The sequence below is a fragment of the Bison bison genome, unplaced genomic scaffold (genome assembly GCF_000754665.1).
Source record: "Bison bison bison isolate TAMUID 2011002044 unplaced genomic scaffold, Bison_UMD1.0 scf7180017864163, whole genome shotgun sequence".
NCBI classification, from domain to species: domain Eukaryota; kingdom Metazoa; phylum Chordata; class Mammalia; order Artiodactyla; family Bovidae; genus Bison; species Bison bison.
In genome coordinates this window covers 7169041-7186185 of record NW_011494735.1, presented here as the reverse complement: position 1 = coordinate 7186185, position 17145 = coordinate 7169041, and the positions used below count along the sequence as shown (strand labels likewise).

Genomic DNA, 17145 nt, shown 5'->3' with positions numbered 1-17145 from the left:
AAGAATACTGGAGTGGGTTGCCATGCCCTCCTCCAGGGGATCTTCCTGACCCAGGGATGGAACCTGCATATCCTATGGCTCCTGCATTGCAGGTGGATTCTTTACCGCTGAGCCACCAGGGAAGCCCAAAGTGTCTTATACCATTATCTTATTAAGAACCCTCCAGTAGCTTCCCATCTCATGCTAGGCTTGCCTTAGCATGCATGCATGCTAAGTTGCTTTAGTGGTGTCCAACTCTGTGCGACCCTATGGACTGTAGCCTGCTAGGCTTCCCTGTCCATGGGATTTTCCAGGCAAGAATACTGGAGTGGGTTGCCATGCCCTCCTCCAAGGGTTCTTCCCAACCCAGGGACTGAATCCACATCTCGAATGTCTCCTCCATTGGCAGGCAAGTTCTTTACCACTAGTGCCACCTGGGAAGTCCCATCTCACAGTAAACACCAAAGCCCTACATTGCTTTTCTCATTTCCTTCTTCTTAATCACTCAACTCCAGATTAATTGGCCTCCATGGACATTCAAGAATTTTTTTCCTGTAGGTAGCCTTGAGTCTTCCTTCTTCACATCCTTCATGGATTTTGATGAACTATTACGTACCCTGACTATGCTTTTAAAATTCATACATGCTCCCTTATGCTCCTTTACTGCTCTATTTTTCTCTATATCACTTATCATTCCTTGTATACTTTATATATATGCATATACATACATACATTTCTTTGTTTACTGTCCATCTAGAAATAAGCTTTATGAGGGCAGGGATTTTTTGTTTGCTTTGTTTCCTGCTTACTTCTCAAGCATCTAATATTGTACCTGGTATAGAGAAGACATTTCAGTAAATACCTGTTGATTGAATGAATTAAAGAATGTCTGTTAAACATCCTAAACCTTGTTGGGCAGAATCTTAAAAAAAGCATTATACTAGATACAATGCCATGGTCCCTGCTTGTAAGGATTTTCAAATTTAACATAGACAACAGACCAACATAGATCTATAAATTTTAACAAGAAGGAAGTATAGAAAAATTGTACTGATCATTACCTGAGTGTGGAAGGACACAGCTTCTGAGTTCCAGACAGAAACACTGCTGTTGAAGGTGAAATGTTCTTCAGTTATCTCCCCCAAGTCACTAATGTTAGATCCTTCCCTGGGTCAGGGATTGAGAGATCAAGACAGATGGAAGGCTCCCTCGTGCATAGGCCTTCCCATTTATGAAATATGAGTCCTACTCAGGTAGGGAATAAAAAGTACACATAAGCTTAGGTATGGACAAGTATTGTTTCTTGTAAAATGTATGAGTTAGTGGGTGTTAATGCTATGGTCTGGTAAGGGGAGTCGAGCTCACTTAACGCTTTTGAGTTTTGTTTTGCTTTTTGGGGGAATTAAAAATATTATTTCAATCTTAAAGGTTTTTTTTTTTTTTTTTTTTGCCTAATTTGTTTGTGTGCTAGTGGGAAAAAAAGAAAAAAGACATCTTTTCCTTTTCCCATTTTGTTATCTCAAAACAAACTTTGCAAGAATGTAGATAATTTCCTAGGGGTTTTGGCATGTGGTTATATGCAAATACAAAGATTCCAAATAGGGTATGTTGCGTTATTCTAAAAAACCCCTTCAGAGACAAATTTGCATGTGGAGAGTGATTTCTGCAGCTGAATTCCCCAGCGGTTAGCACTCCTAGATAGTTCTGCCCTCTCAAAACAGAGCCCCAGCGACCTTTGAGCACTGAATAATTAAGCTATCAGTATTTTCAGATTAATTTCTTTCTGGAGAAGGAAATGGCAACCCACTCCAGGACTCTTGCCTAGAAAATTCCATGGACTGAGGAGCCTGGTAGGCTACAGCCCATGGGGTCACGAAGAGTTGGATACGACTGAGCAACTTCACTTTCACTGTCTGTAAGACTCCTGCTGCTATTGCTACCAGATGGGTCTTCTGAAAACTAAAGCTTTCATCTCCTCATCACCTCCTCAGGAATCTTAGATTTATCCCATTTACTTTCAGGATAAAGTTTTAAGTTACGCTGACACTCAGGGCCTCTGTCTGTCATTCAGCAAATATGCCCTGGATGTGGACTATGTGCTAACCACATTCCTACGAAGGTAACATGGACTTCATTGAGCTTGCTCACCCTCTCTTTAACATGAATCCTCTCCTGCAAGCATACTGGTCTCCTCTTGGCCCCTCACGTCCTTTTCTTCATTTCTGGAGCAGTTCTCCATCTGAGAGGCCTTAACCCCCCAACTGTTGCAAAGTGAGCTGATGTCCCATGGCCTCTTGCTTCCTTCCCTGGCTGTGGCAACCAACACGGGCATCTTCTTTCTTCACCCCTGAGAAGTTATGTGTGGGTCTTATCTCACACAGTTGAAGTGGAAAGAGAACTGTTTTATTAAGGAAAAATAAAGTCCTGCTGTATGGTATATAAATATTGTTAATTTTTATGGTACCTTAGAGGCTTCCCTGGTGGCTCAGTCAGTAAGGAGACTGCCTACAATGCAGCAGACCTGGGCTCGATCCCTGGGTCAGGAAGATCTCCTGGAAAAGAAAATGGCAACCCACTCCAGTATTCTTGCCTGGAGAGTCCCGTGGACAGAGGAGCCTGGTGGGCTATAGTCCATGGGGGTCATAAGAGTCAGATAGTGACAGAGACTAAACCACACTTGGTGCATTATGCCTAATTCCTATGAACGTTAGCTGGTTGATTTACTAATAGACAAAGTGGAAATCTAAACTTTCCTTTTGCTGAAATTTGATATTTAGCATTCCCTTTTTGGAATGTTAATTTTGAGACTGGGAAATGTTTTAAAGACTGAAAGTGTTTTAAAGTCCGTACTTATATAAGGCAGGCCAGGGACTTCCCTGGTGGTCCAGAGGCTAAGTTACCATGCTCCCAAAGCAGAGGACCTGGGTTTGATCCCTGGCCAGGGAACTAGATCCCCTGTGCCACAACTAAGAGTTTGCATCCCACATGCAACGAAGACTGAAGATCCTGCTACAGTTAAGATTACGTGTAGCCAAATGAATACATAAAAATAATTTTTAAAAATCAGCAGGCCAGTGAAGGGCAACCAAATGTGGTATCTGTTTTTGGGAGGGACTGTTTGTCAAAGGATATTAACTGATGAGAAATTTGAGATTGCTCAATGAGACTGTGACTTGTCTGGAGTTGAACTGTAGGTTGGTGGCAGATCCGTCACTAAACCCACGTGTTCCTACATATATTCACTGGGCCACAATGATGTCTGGACTGGTGACTTTTCTCGTGAAAAGAGGGTATAGACCATGGGGCTCAGAGATCATTCTTTTGTCTTGTTTTCAAATTGGAACTTGAGTGATTTTTTTTTTTTTTTCTCTCCAGAGTAGTATACTCTATCCAGTTATTCCTTAGGAATTGGCGTCTCTTTAGAAACACTCAAAGTTTTGATTTTGACTCAGGCTCTGGAAAGCACTCCTCAAGGGAGCCCATGATGCCCCATCTTTAGTTAGGGACCTGTCTTCACGCTCCACTCACACTTGCTATGTGCAGTTACTGCATTGCTAACAGTCAGTAGATGCTCATCAGATGTTTGAATGACACTGATTTGTGGTATTACTTCTAGGAACTTTTAGAAAGAGTTGGAGTGTTCATGTGATGAGTGAGTTGTGAGATGTGAGAGTTGGACCAAAAAGAAGGCTGAGCACCAAAGAACCAATGCTTTCTAATTGTGATACTGGAGAAGACTGTTGAGAGTCCCTTGGACAGTGAGGAGATCAAACCAGTCAGTCCTATAGGAAATCAACCTGAATATTCACTGGAAAGACTGATGCTGAAGCTCCAGTACTTTGGCCACCTGATGAACTGACTCATTGGAAAAGACCCTAATGCTGGAAGGATTGAGGGCAAGAAGAGAGGGGGCTACAGAGGATGAGATGGCTGGTTGGCATCACTGACTCAATGGACATGAGTTTGAGCAAACTCCAGGAGACAGTGAAGCACAGGGAAGCCTGGTGTGCTGCAGTCCATGGGGTTACAGTTGGACATGACTTAGTGACTGAACCACAAATGTTCATAAAATTGTGTCTCAATCAAATAGACAAATGACATCATCTAAAAATACATTAAAATAGAATTAGCATATCTTACCAAATATTTTGCTTTGAAGGTACCTTTCTATTTTTTTTTAGTGATATTTTGTCTCAAACATATATTGGCATTTGGTTAGTCCTTGCTTCTTCATGAGACATCATCTGTTCAAAGAGACGTGAAATGAAGATGTTATTGCCAGAACCTAAAATATGGAAGAAGGGCAAGACGTTCTAACTAAATGAATGATGTTAGATATTTTGTAGTAACTCTTCCCCTCCCACCCCACCACTTAAGCCGAAGCATGCATGCATTCAGATTGAATGTTTCAACGTTATCTTCCCTTGTTTGATTGTACTCACTTCCTGTACTCACTTCCTTTCACTAATTTCGGGTATAAGATGTAACTGAAATAAAACATTCAAGATAAGAACTTTGTATGTATTAGTTGGGTTAGTCTAAATTATACTGCAGTTTAAAAAAAAAAAAGCACAGCAGCTAAATCTCAGTGGTTAACCTAACCTTAGAGAAACTTCCTGTTTGCTTGTGGGAGGAGCACTGAGAGTCCGGGACAGCCAGTGTCCATTGTGGTGGTGCGGCATCTCTGGGCACTCCTTTCTTGACATGTGCTTCTACTGTTGCTGCGGCAGGGATGGGAGCCTGGAGAATTGCACCCTGGCTTATCGGTGTTTCTGGCTGGAAGAGACACATAGGCATAACCACCAACCTAGAGCAGGAAAATCTTATCCTCTGATGAGATTGAAGCTGGAAGTACTGGTGGGTACTAGGACTATCTACCAAATCTGCTTTGTTTTCTCAGGAAGAGGGATAGCAGTGGTATCATTTAGGGCTTCCCATGTGGCACTAGTGGTAACAAACCCGCCTGCCAGCACAGGAGGCATAAGAGACGCTGGGTCAGGAGGATCCCCTGGAGGAGCGGGTGGCAACCCACTCCAGTATTCTTGCCTGGAGAATCTCGTGGACAGAAGAGCCTGGTGGGCTACAGTCCATGGGGTCCCAAGGAGTCAGACACAACTGAAGTGACTTAGCACAGCACAGTGGTATCATATTGTGATCTCTTTCAACTTTCAGGATTTACTTATAATCTCAGCAGAAACATAAAACTGAAGGAAATTAATAGTCCTGCAAACCCGTGTCAGACTGAAAACATGGGGGGAGGGATGCCATAGTAAACAGAAGATATTTACCTTTCTGATGTCTTGATTCAAATACTGTAACTGGTGCTCAGTCGGTTCATTTCAGTCGCTCAGTCGTGTCCAACTCTTTGCGACCCCATAGTTCCTTAAGAAAATTTTAAAACCTGTGGAGTCTGAAGCAGACTGAACAAAAAGATAGTCACCTTAGGCTTATTGCTCTGGTCAGAGCTGAGAGCCTGTTCACCTTTTAAAAGGACATTAGCCTTTGGAGAACGTCTTTGGTGGCTAAGTGAGTCCTTAAGTGAGGTTGCCTCTGTTACTACTGGAGGGCAGCTTCCAAATTTGTGTGTGTCAGAGGGAGAGGGGGCTGATTCCCACAGCCAGTCATGGTGAGGTGTTGGGGTTCCCCATGACCACTTTCAGGTGGCAGCTGGATTTTGACCTATAGACCTGTATCTGACTTCCTGGAGTTTTAAGACTCTCTGGAGGATAAAGGTATGAAGGGTTGCTGCTATTACCATCACTGGCCCTAAAACACATCGTTCATTTTAGTACTCAAGATGGTTGGACTAACCTGCGAGTACCGTCCCAGGGATGAGAAAGCTACCTTTCCATCTGTAATTTGCTTGATTTCCCCACTCCTTTGCCTTAAAATACACTTTAAAATTTGGAATTTATGTGGAAAGGTTGTATAATTTTTTACTCAAAGAATCCTCTTATCTCACAGTGCCATAAAAAGTCATACTAAATCAACTATACTCTAATAAAACTTTTTTTTTTTAAAAAATCATATACTTTCATTTAAGATATTTATAGGGGACCCTAAAAAAGTCATAGAGACTGTTTTAGAGTAATTTAAATCCTATTATCCAGCAGAACATATTTCCCTGACCCTACTTAGACCCTACCCAGATAACTTTTAATTGTTCAAACATGTTCAGCAAGACAATCCAGAATAAAAATTTAAAACAGCATTTCATAAAAGTTTCAACAAATGAACCAAACTAGTAATATATTATCAGTGACCACACTGAAGAAAATGAGAAAGAAAAGAACTAACCTAAGTAACCTTGGAAAACAAGCTCTTCCCAGAATACTCAGGCTGAGGACAAAAACAAGTGTACACAAATGCTGTAATTTGGTTAGCTAGTCTGTTCCTCACAGGGATTTGGGTTAGCCATTCTGAAAGTACTTCATGTACATGGTAGAAGGAAACAAACAGTAAATATATTGTAGATAATGAGAGCAGTTTCTCACTGTGTGAGAATGAAACTATACATGAGACAGGACTAAAATGTGCCATATGGTACTGACTTGGATCAAGGGAATCAGTAGAAAATCGTGGCTTTTCATACGTGTACCTATAGAAAAATACAGATGTATGGGTGAGAGAACCTACATGTATGTGTTTCCCAGCTCTGTCTGCTTGGAGGACCTCAGTTCAGTTCAGTTCAGTCACTCAGTCGTGTCTGACTCTTTTCGACCCCATGAACTGCGGCATGCCAGGCCTCCCTGTCCATCACCAACTCCTGGATTCCACCCAAACCCATGTCCATTGAGTCGGTGATGCCATCCAGCCATCTTATCCTCTGTCGTCCCCTTTCTCCTCCTGCCCTCAATCTTTCCCAGCATCAGGGTCTTTTCCAATGAGTCAGCTCTTTGCATCAGGTGGCCAAAGTATTGGAGTTTCAGCTTCAACATCAGTCCTTCCAATGAACACCCAGGACTGATCTCCTTTAGGATGGACTGGTTGGATCCCCTTGCAGTCCAAAGGACTCTCAAGAGTCTTCTCCAACACCACAGTTCAAAACCATCAATTCTTCGGCACTCAACTTTCTTTAGAGTCCAACTCTCACATCCATACATGACCACTGGAAAAACCATAGCCCTGACTAGACGGACCTTTGTTGACAAAGTAATGTCTCTGCTTTTTAATATGCTGTCTAGGTTGGTCATAACTTTCCTAGCAACAGGGAATACCTCTAGCATCTAGTTCTTGCTTTCTAAGCACCATTATCCAAGAAAAGGAACCGGGACTCTTGGGAAAAGTAATTATATTGAAGACGAGGAGAAAAAATGCAGAATGAACTTGGAGCAACTTGTATAGCCAGAAAATAAGGAACTGTTCCAAAAATGACAGGGCTTGTCAGAAGAATACAGAAGCCAAACTGAATGGACAAAGCTGGAGCAATTGTAGCAGCAAAATAAATAATGATAGTATTGGATTTTAACTTGTAGAATAAAATAAATATTCATGAGGCCACATTGATAAATTAATTACCTAAACAAATGGAGAAGAAGAAACAACACTTTCTTACAGAATTACCAGTTAATGAACATAGATGGAAAAGAGTGAAATAGAAGAAGACCATTAAGCAAATCCTGCAGTAATGATTATGATTAATAAGAACCACTGTAGTTGCAAATATTTGTAGGCAAAATCTGAGAAGCAAGATATTTCCATAGTCTCCAGTATCTCCCCCAACATAGTTATTAGTTTAAAATAATTAATAATAATTTTATAGTGGAGAAACCTGCAGACACTACCTTAGCCAGGGGATCAAGATTAATATAGGCAGTAATAAGACATGGGCATCACGAACCTCTTGATATTATGCACAGAGAAGGATACAAGGATTTCACTGTCTGAAAAACAAGGAAAGATTGAGGAACATCAGATCAGTGGAAGTTAAGGAGAAGTGAAGTGAAGTGAAGTGAAGTCACTCAGTCATGTCCGACTCTTTGTGACCCCATGGACTGTAGCCTACCAGGCTCCTCCGTCCATGGGATTCTCCAGGCAAGAGTACTGGAGTGGGTTACCATTTCCTTCCCCCGGGGATCTTCCCTACCCAGGGATCAAACCCGGGCCTCCCCCATTGGAGGCAGACGCTTTAACCTCTGAGCCACCAGGGAAGCCAGGGAGAAATAACGAGTAATTGAAATGTGAGAAACTGGATAGAATCTTAGAACAGAAAAAACACATCAATAAAAAAATGGGTGAAAATAGAATGAGGTTTGCAGCTTAGGCTTCCCTTGTGGCTCAGCTGGTAAAGAATCTGCTGCAATGCACAAGACCTGGGATCGATCCCTGGGTTGGGACGATCCCCTGGAGAAGGGAAAGGCTACCCACTCCAGTATTCTGGCCTGGAGAATTCCATGGACTGTATAGTCCATGGGGTTGCAAAGAACTGGACATGATTGAGTGACTTTTCACTTGCACTTGCAGCTTAGTAACCACTGGGTCTGACTGTGGTTATGTAAGGTCTTAACATTAGGGGAAGTTAAAGGAGTACGTGCTAAAATTAGTTCAAAACGTAAATGTAAATAAAAGGTAATAAAACATACCAATGAAAGTAAATTATTCTTTGGTTCTTCCTATTACAATTTCCACAGCGGAGCGGCTTTCAAGCAGCTGGCTGGATGTTCGTCACATTGAAAAATATGTAGACCAAGGTAAAAGTGGAACAAGAGAATTGCTTTGGTCCTGGGCTCAGAAAAACAAGACCATCGGTGACCTTTTACAGATCCTCCAGGAGATGGGGCATCATCGAGCTATCCATTTAATTGCAAATTATGGTAAGCATTGATTCAAATGATATTGCTCTTGGTTCATTTTATATAAATCGTAACTTGTAAATATTGTATTTTATCCAAGACATTGACTAGTCATGTTGTATGTCAGTGATTACTTACCTACGGCTTTTACCTGAAGGGGAGTTTGCAGCTTCATATTTTTGTGACACTTTCTTTTCTTATTGCCTAACTTATACAACAGATTCCTTTCCACCACTTTATAGTTGCTTTTTAAAATTTGTTTACAAGTTATACTTCTTAAAATGTTCTTACTTAGTTAAGAGAATCAGCTCTCTTTCCAAGAATCTGGAACTGAGTCATAAACATGATCAGAACCACAATATGAGTAAAATGAAAATAATGCTGTAATTTATTTTACCCTATAATAACAAATTAAAAATAATTGAATTTCCCCTGTGTATTTTAGGGCTTTCTTGGTGGCTCAGTGATAAAGAATTCTCCTGCCAATGCAGGACACATGGGTTTGATCCCTGGGTCGGGAAGCTTTCCTGGAGGAGGAAATGGCAACCCACTCTAGTAGTCTTGCCTGGAGAATCCCATGGGCAGAGGAGCCTAGTGGGCTACAGTCCATGGGGTCGCAAAAAGTTGGACATGACTTAGCAGCTAAACAACAGCAACCATCTGTGTATTTTGGTGCAAATGATAACCTCCAGAATAACCCTGGAATTTCTCTGTTATCGTCACTGTTGAGTTTATGCCATGGCTTCTAACTTTGCTTTACCTGTTTACATCTATTTCACCATGTCCTGCTTCTTCCCTCTCTTTGTCTTCTGTTTCTGACGCTGTGTCATTCCTTACATTTAGAGTTACCTGGAAAGTAAAGCATGTGAAGTTTTCCCTGTACAGTCTTTGTAAATAAAATAGTCTCCTAATGTACCTTGTTCTGTTTATTCCACTTTGGATTCATTGATATTGACAAGAATGATCTTGAGTTATCTTGGGTCTTAGGTTATGGACGCAGGACTCTTAGGTGGGAAAGTCCTTTAGATCAGCAGCCTTATTCTTTGAATCTTTCATCTAGGCATATTTGTAGTTCTGTGTATTTGCACACATGCTGTTTGATAATATATTTAGTCCAGGCAAGCCACTGTCTCATCACTTAAAGAAGCTTTACGCACATGAGAAGAAATCCTGAGAGATTTGTACCAGAAAACTGTAGCTTCAGAGTGACTTTTATTTTGTAGGGTTTTCACATGAAGTAGGTATTAGACTGGAGAAGGCAGTGGCACCCCACTCCAGTACTCTTGCCTGGAAAATCCCATGAACGGAGGAGCCTGATAGGCTGCAGTCCATGGGGTCACTAGGAGTCGGACATGACTGAGTGACTTCACTTTCACTTTTCACTTTCATACATTGGAGAAGGAAATGGCAACCCACTCCAGTGTTCTTGCCTGGAGAATCCCAGGGACGGGGGAGCCTGGTAGGCTGCAGTCTATGGGGTCACCCAGAGTCGGACATGACTGAAGCGACTTAGCAGCAGCAGCAGCAGGTATTAGACAGTTCCCATAGGTTTCTAGCATGATATTATCCTATTAGTGATATACGTATAACTTGGCTAATACATTGTGTCTGTTGCACACTATTTCTTCACTGAGTTTTATACAGCAGAATGCTTCACTATGCCACTGACTGATCTAGTAAAGTGCCATTGAGTCTCTGGGAGCTGTAAAGTAATGCTTTTTCATTATTTGAGCCTTGTCCAGCCACCTTCACCACCCATGCAACTGGTTGTTCACAGTATAGACTCACACCAATATATTTTATACTTCAGTATATTTTATACTTCGGTTTTCTGGAATTGATTGCAGAGCATCTTCTCACGCTCCATGTTGTTTGTTTATGCAATGGGGAATTATGTGGACAAAAATTCCACATCTTTGGTTTGACTCCAAGGCTGTGGCACATGCAAAATTTCATTTTTTTTTTCCTGAGTATTTTTTTGATTCCTCCCTTCCTTTTGTTTATTTAGTTTTGGCTGTGCTGGATCTCTGTTGCTCTATTCGGGCTGTCTCTAGTTGCAATGAACAGGGGCCGCTCTCTGGTTTTGGCTCACGGGCTTCTCGTTTTGGTGGCTTCTTTTGTACGGCCTCTTGCACAGGCTCTAAGTGCACAAGCGTCAGGAGTTGCAGCATGTAGACTCAGTAGTTGTGACTTGTGGGCGCTAGAGCATGGGCTCAGTGCTTGTGGTGCATGGGCCCGGTTTCTCCGAGGCATGTGGGATCCCCCCAGACCAGGGGTCAGACCTGTGTTCCCTGCACTGGCGGGTGGACTCCCATCCACTGTGCCACCAGGGAAATCCCTTCGTTTTTTAAAATGTGGGATTAGTTGATTGGTGGAAAGACAATATACTGCCCTAATACCAGAAGATAGATAAATTTGACGTGAAAAGGAGTGTTTTGTTCTGAATCCTTTGCTAGGGAAAATAGCATTATTTAGTTGGAATTTATTGAGTAAATGCTTTGAATTTTAATCTTATAAACATTAATTATATAGCTTATTAAAAGCAGCCAGGTGATGACTCCTTGGAAACATTTATTTTTGGCCATATCAGGTCTTGGTTGAGGCATGTGGACTCTGTAATTGCAACATGTGGGCTTAGTTACCCCCTGGGCATATGGGGTCTCAGTGCCTTGACCAGGGATTGAATCCAAGTCTCCTGCACTGGAAAGTGGATTTGTAACTACTGGATTACCAGGAAAGTCCCACATTGGAAACATTTAAGTGTAATTTGCTACACTTGTGTTTCCTATGACATCAACTCACTGAGTCAGGAGTTGGAGCTCCTAACTGAAAGACTAAAAAGTTAGTCTTTCTTTCTTGTTACCATGAACAGAGTTATCAATTATCCAAATAATCTATTTTTGTCTACTTTTCCTTAAAATTGTTTCGTTTGGGGGAGTGATTTTCATGTTAGAGGGTTTTGTGGCATGTCATATTCCAATCTCCAGAGATCACTTTCTAGATTTGGAAGTTCTTTTGAGTAGTAAATCCCCTACATACCAAAGAGTTCCTTCCATTCCCAGAGTGCATTTGTAAATCCAATTTGTTTGTAAGTCCAATAAAGTTGGCCTAGGTACCCAACTCACACTATCAGCTAAAAAGTATTGTACTTAATAGGTTTATAATACTTTTCACACAAATAAAACATAAAAAGCAAACAAACACAAAAAATAAAGTATGTTTAATCTTATAATACAGGACCTTGAAAGGTACAGTGGTCTAGTACAGCAGCTGGCATTCAGGGCCTGGCAGTGAGTGAACAGGCAAGAAGAGTCACTGACTGGAAGAGAGAGAGGAGGTAGGAGATGGTAGAGCTGAAGGATTGTTAGCAACAGGAAATGGACGGCAAGCTGCAATTAACACCTGACACTGAGGGAACACGTTTGCATCTTTGAAAGTTCTCAGTTTGAAGGCTCATATGTAGAGGACTTGACTGTGTTACAGAGAAAGGCCTTGTATTTCTTCCCAGGCATTTTTCCTGCAATTCAGGTGGCTGCCACTAGGTGGTGTCTTCACATCCAGGAAACATGCCCTCAGATCTCAGGGCATAACCAAGTTGTTCAAGAAACTAGAATTTTTACTTGCTGTCATTATATTTCTGGCATGCATATCCTTACATAGGCTTCCCCTGTGGCTCAGCGGTAAAGAATCCACTGCAGTGCGGGAGACACAAGAGATGTGTGTTCGATCCCTGGGTCAGGAAGATTCCCTGGAGGAGGACATGACGAACCACTCTAGTATTCTTACCTGGAGAATCCCATGGACAGAGGAGCCTGGCGGGCTACAGTCCATAGGGTCCCAAAGAGTCAGACATGACTGAAGTGACTTAGCATGCATGCATATGTCCTTACATATCGCATTGTGCATGTAAATCTCAATGGTCAGTGGTTGTCTTTTAATTTTCCTTTTTATAATTCTGTTTATTTTTTATGGTTGTGCTGGGTCTTGGTTGCTATGCGGGCTTTTCTCTAGTTGAGTGGGGGCTACTCTAGTTGCTGTGCACAGGCTTCTCACTGCGATGGCTTCCCCTGTTGTGGAGCATGGACTCTAGGCACGTGGGTTTCAGCACATAGGACCAGTGATTGTGGTACACAGGCTTAGTGGGATCTTTCTGGACCAGAGATGGAACCAGTATCCCCTGCATTGGCAGGCGGACTCTACCTCTGAGCCACCAGCGAAGCCCGGTCTTTTAGTTTGGACATGAAATCTGCAGCTTTCTGCTGGCTTCTTAGGAGAGCCATTTTGAATCTTCCATTTTATCCAACAATGAAGCCTTGTCTATTTATATGCAACAACAGGATAATAGCTTTTAGTCTCCTTGCAACCTGAAAACTTCAAATTTTATTCTATACAGCAATACCTTTCTCAGAATGTTTGTTGTTTATTTTTCTTGCCTAATTGTCCTGCCAGAAGCCTTTAGTATAACATTGAATAAAAGTGGTAAGACTAGACCTTCTTTCTTGTTCCTGATCTAAGGGAAAAACATTTTCTTTCACTATTATGTATGATATTCACTGCAGGTTTTTCACAGATGCCCTTTATCAAATTAAGGAATTTTTTTTCTCCCTAGAGTTTTATCATGATAGCTTATTGAATTTTATGAGTTTTGTTCATTTTACTAATGTGTGTTACATTGATTGGTTTTCAAATATTAAGCTAACCCTGGATTCCTGGGATGAATCCCACTTGGTCATAGTATCTCATCTTTCTTGTTTCTGGATTTAATTTGCTAATATTTTGGTGAGCATTTTTGCATCTACATTTATAAGGGTTATTGGTCTATAGTTTTCTTGTGCTGTTTTGTGTGGCATTGATGTAAGAATAATATTAGCCTCAAAGAGTTTTGGGAATTGTTTCCTCCTCTTCTGTTTTGGAAAAATTGGTGAAGAACTGGTCTTAAGTCTTCTTTAAATGCTTGGTAGAGTTCACTTGTGAAGCCATTTGGACCTGGGCTTTTCCTTATGAGAAGTGTTAAAATATTAGTTAAATTTCTTTCCTTGTTACAGATCTATTCAGATTGCTTATTTCTTCTTGACTTAGTTTTGGTAGTCTGTGTCTTTCTAGGAATCTGTCCATATCATTTATCTAGTTTTTGGACAAATAGTTGTTTACAGTATTCCCTTATAATTCATTTTATTTCTGTAAGGTCAGTAGTTATGTCTTTTGTTCTTAATTATGATAATTTGAGTCTTCTTTTTTTCTCTTTTGGTCAGTCTAACTAAGGGATTGTCAACTGTGTTTATATTTTCAAAGAACCAACTTTAATTTCATTGATTTTTCTCTTTTGTTTTTCTATTCTGTTCTTCTGTTTCATTTATTTCCACTCCAATCTTAATTCTTCCTTCTTTTTGCTTCCTTTGGTTTAGTTTTCTCTTCTTTTTTATTCCCCAATGCAAAAGTTTAGGCTATTTATTTGATATCTTTCCTCTTTTTAAAGGAGAGCATTAACAGCAAAAAAATTTCCCTTTAAGCACTGCTTTTGCTGCATGCCATAAATCTTGGCATGTTGTGTTTTTGTTTTCATTTATCATAAAGTTTTTTCTAGTTTCCCTTGTGACTTCTTGACTTATTCATTATTTATGAATTTGGTGTTTAACGTTCATGTGTTAGTCAATTTCAAAAACTTCCTTTTGTTATTGATTTCTACTTTAATTCCAGGTGTTCAGAGAATATACTTTGTATGATTTCATCCTTCCAAGTTTATTAAGGCTCATTTTACTGCCTAACGCATGATCTGTTCTGAAGAATGTTCAGTGTACAATTGCAAAGTATGAGTATATTGTGTTTTGGATGGGATGTTCTATAAAAGTCTGTTTGATCTAATTGGTTTGTAGTTTTGTTCAAGGTTTGTTATTGTGTTTGTTGCCAGTCTTCTAAGCAAAACAATCTAAGAAACACTAGAATACAATCTAAAACTAGAAAATGAAATAAAACTTTTCTAAAGTCTGAATCAAAACATCAGAAGTAACTGCAAAGTAACTGCAGCTTAAATTTTTTGTAGGAAGCCACCACAGACTTCCTTAGTTCAGGCAGAACCATAACAGACAGAAGTAATAGTCCAGCTGGGGAGAGTGTGGGCGTTTGTGGTTGGTCTCTCTCTCACACACACATACCCACACACACACCCCTCTAATACCTTATGGTGCAAGATAGGATAACAAGTAAACTAAGCCAGAGGGATATAATCCCATAATTGTAAAAGTTTTAAATATATGTGCAGAAAACTGATAACAGTGTTGCTTTCTTCTTGTCAATTCTCACCTTCATACTTTAATATTTTTTATGATATCTAAGAGTAGTTTTAGTTTGCTGATTCCTAGAATGTCGACGTTCACTCTTGCCATCTCTTGTTTGACCACTTCCAGTTTGCCTTGATTCATGGACCTGATATTCCAGGTTCCTATGCAATATTGCTCTTTACAGCATTGGACCTTGCTTCTATCACCAGCAAGGTGATGGGTGAATTTAACTCAGATGAACATTATATCTACTACTGCAGGCAGGAATCCCTCAGAAGAAGTGGAGTAGCCATCATGGTCAACAAGAGTCCGAAATGCAGTACTTAGATGCAATCTCAAAAACGAAAGAATGATCTCTGTTCATTTCCAAGGCACACCATTCAGTATCACAGTAATCCAAGTCTATGCCCCAACCAGTAAGGCTAAAGAAACTGAGGTTGAACGGTTTTATGAAGACCTACGAGACCTTTTAGAACTAACACCCCCAAAAGATGTCCTTTTCATTATAGGGGACTGGAATGCAAAAGTAGGAAGCCAAGAAACACATGGAGTAACAGGCAAATTTGGCCTTGGAATATGGAATGAAGCAGGACAAAGACTAATAGAGTTTTGCCAAGAGAATGCTCTGGTCATAGCAAACACCCTCTTCCAACAACACAAGAGAAGACTCTACACATGGACATCACCATATGTTCAACACCAAAATCAGACTGATTATGTTCTTTGCAGTCAAAGATGGAGAAGCTCTATACAGTCAACAAAAACAACACCAGGAGCTGACTGTGGCTCAGATCATGAACTCCTTATTGAGAAATTCAGACTTAAATTGAAGAAAGTAGGGAAAACCACTAGACCATTCAGGTATGACCTAAATCAAATCCCTTATGATTATACAGTAAGAATATAGTGAGAAATAGATTTAAGGGACTAGATCTGATAGAGTGCCTGATGAACTATGGACTGAGGTGCGTGACATTGTACAGGAGACAGGGATCAAGACCATCCCCATGGAAAAGAAATGCAAAAAAGCAAAATGGCTGTCTGGGGAGGCCTTACAAATAGGTGTGAAAATAAGAGAAATGAAAAGCAAAGGAGAAAAGGAAAGATATAAGCGTCTGAATGCAGAATTCCAAAGAATAGCAAGAAGAGATAGGAAAGCCTTCCTCAGCAACCAATGCAAAGAAATAGAGGAAAACAACAGAATTGGAAAGACTAGAGATCTCTTCAAGAAAATTAGAGATACCAAGGGAACATTTCATGCAAAGATGGGCTCAGTAAAGGACAGAAAGGGTATGGACCTAACAGAAGCAGAAGATATTAAGAAGAGGTGGCAAGAATACACAGAAGAACTGTACAAAAAAGATCTTCACGACCAAGATAATCACAATGGTGTGATCACTCACCTAAAGCCAGACATCCTGGAATGTGAAGTCAAGTGGGCCTTAGAAAGCATCACTACGAGCAAAGCTAGTGGAGGTGACGGATTTCCAGTTGAGCTATTTGAAATCCTGAAAGATGATGCTGTGAAAGTGCTGCACTCAATATGCCAGCAAATTTGGAAAACTCAGCAGTGGCCACAGGACTGGAAAAGGTCAGTTTTCATTCCAATCCCAAAGAAAGGCAATGCCAAAGGATGCTCAAACTACTGCAGAATTGCACTCATCTCTGAGCGACTTCACTTTCACTTTTCACTTTCATGCATTGGAGAAGGAAATGGCAACCCACTCCAGTGTTCTTGCCTGGAGAATCCCAGGGATGGGGGAGCCTGGTGGGCTGCCGTCTGTGGGGTCGCACAGAGTCGGACACGACTGAAGCGACTTAGCAGCAGCAGCAGCAGCACACGCTAGTAAAGTAATGCTCAAGATTCTCCAAGCCAGGCTTCAGCAATACGTGAACCGTGAACTTCCAGATGTTCAAGCTGGTTTTAGAAAAGGCAGAGGAACCAGAGATAAATTGCCAACATCTGCTGGATCATGGAAGAAGCAAGACAGTTCCAGAAAAACATCTATTTCTGCTTTATTGACTATGCCAAAGCCTTTGACTGTGTGGATCACAATAAACTGTGGAAAATCCTGAAAGAGATGGGAATACCAGAC

At 40.8% G+C, this 17145-nt stretch overlaps 1 protein-coding gene across 1 annotated transcript in view; it reads left to right on the top strand.

The window, feature by feature from the left end:
- IRAK3 (interleukin-1 receptor-associated kinase 3) overlaps positions 1–17145 on the top strand; it is a 59412-nt gene that overhangs the window by 7596 nt on the left and 34671 nt on the right. Inside the window, exon 2 of the mRNA XM_010841573.1 lies at positions 8610–8792. Coding sequence (XP_010839875.1) covers positions 8610–8792 — 183 coding nt within the window. The remainder of the gene's footprint in view (positions 1–8609; positions 8793–17145) is intronic.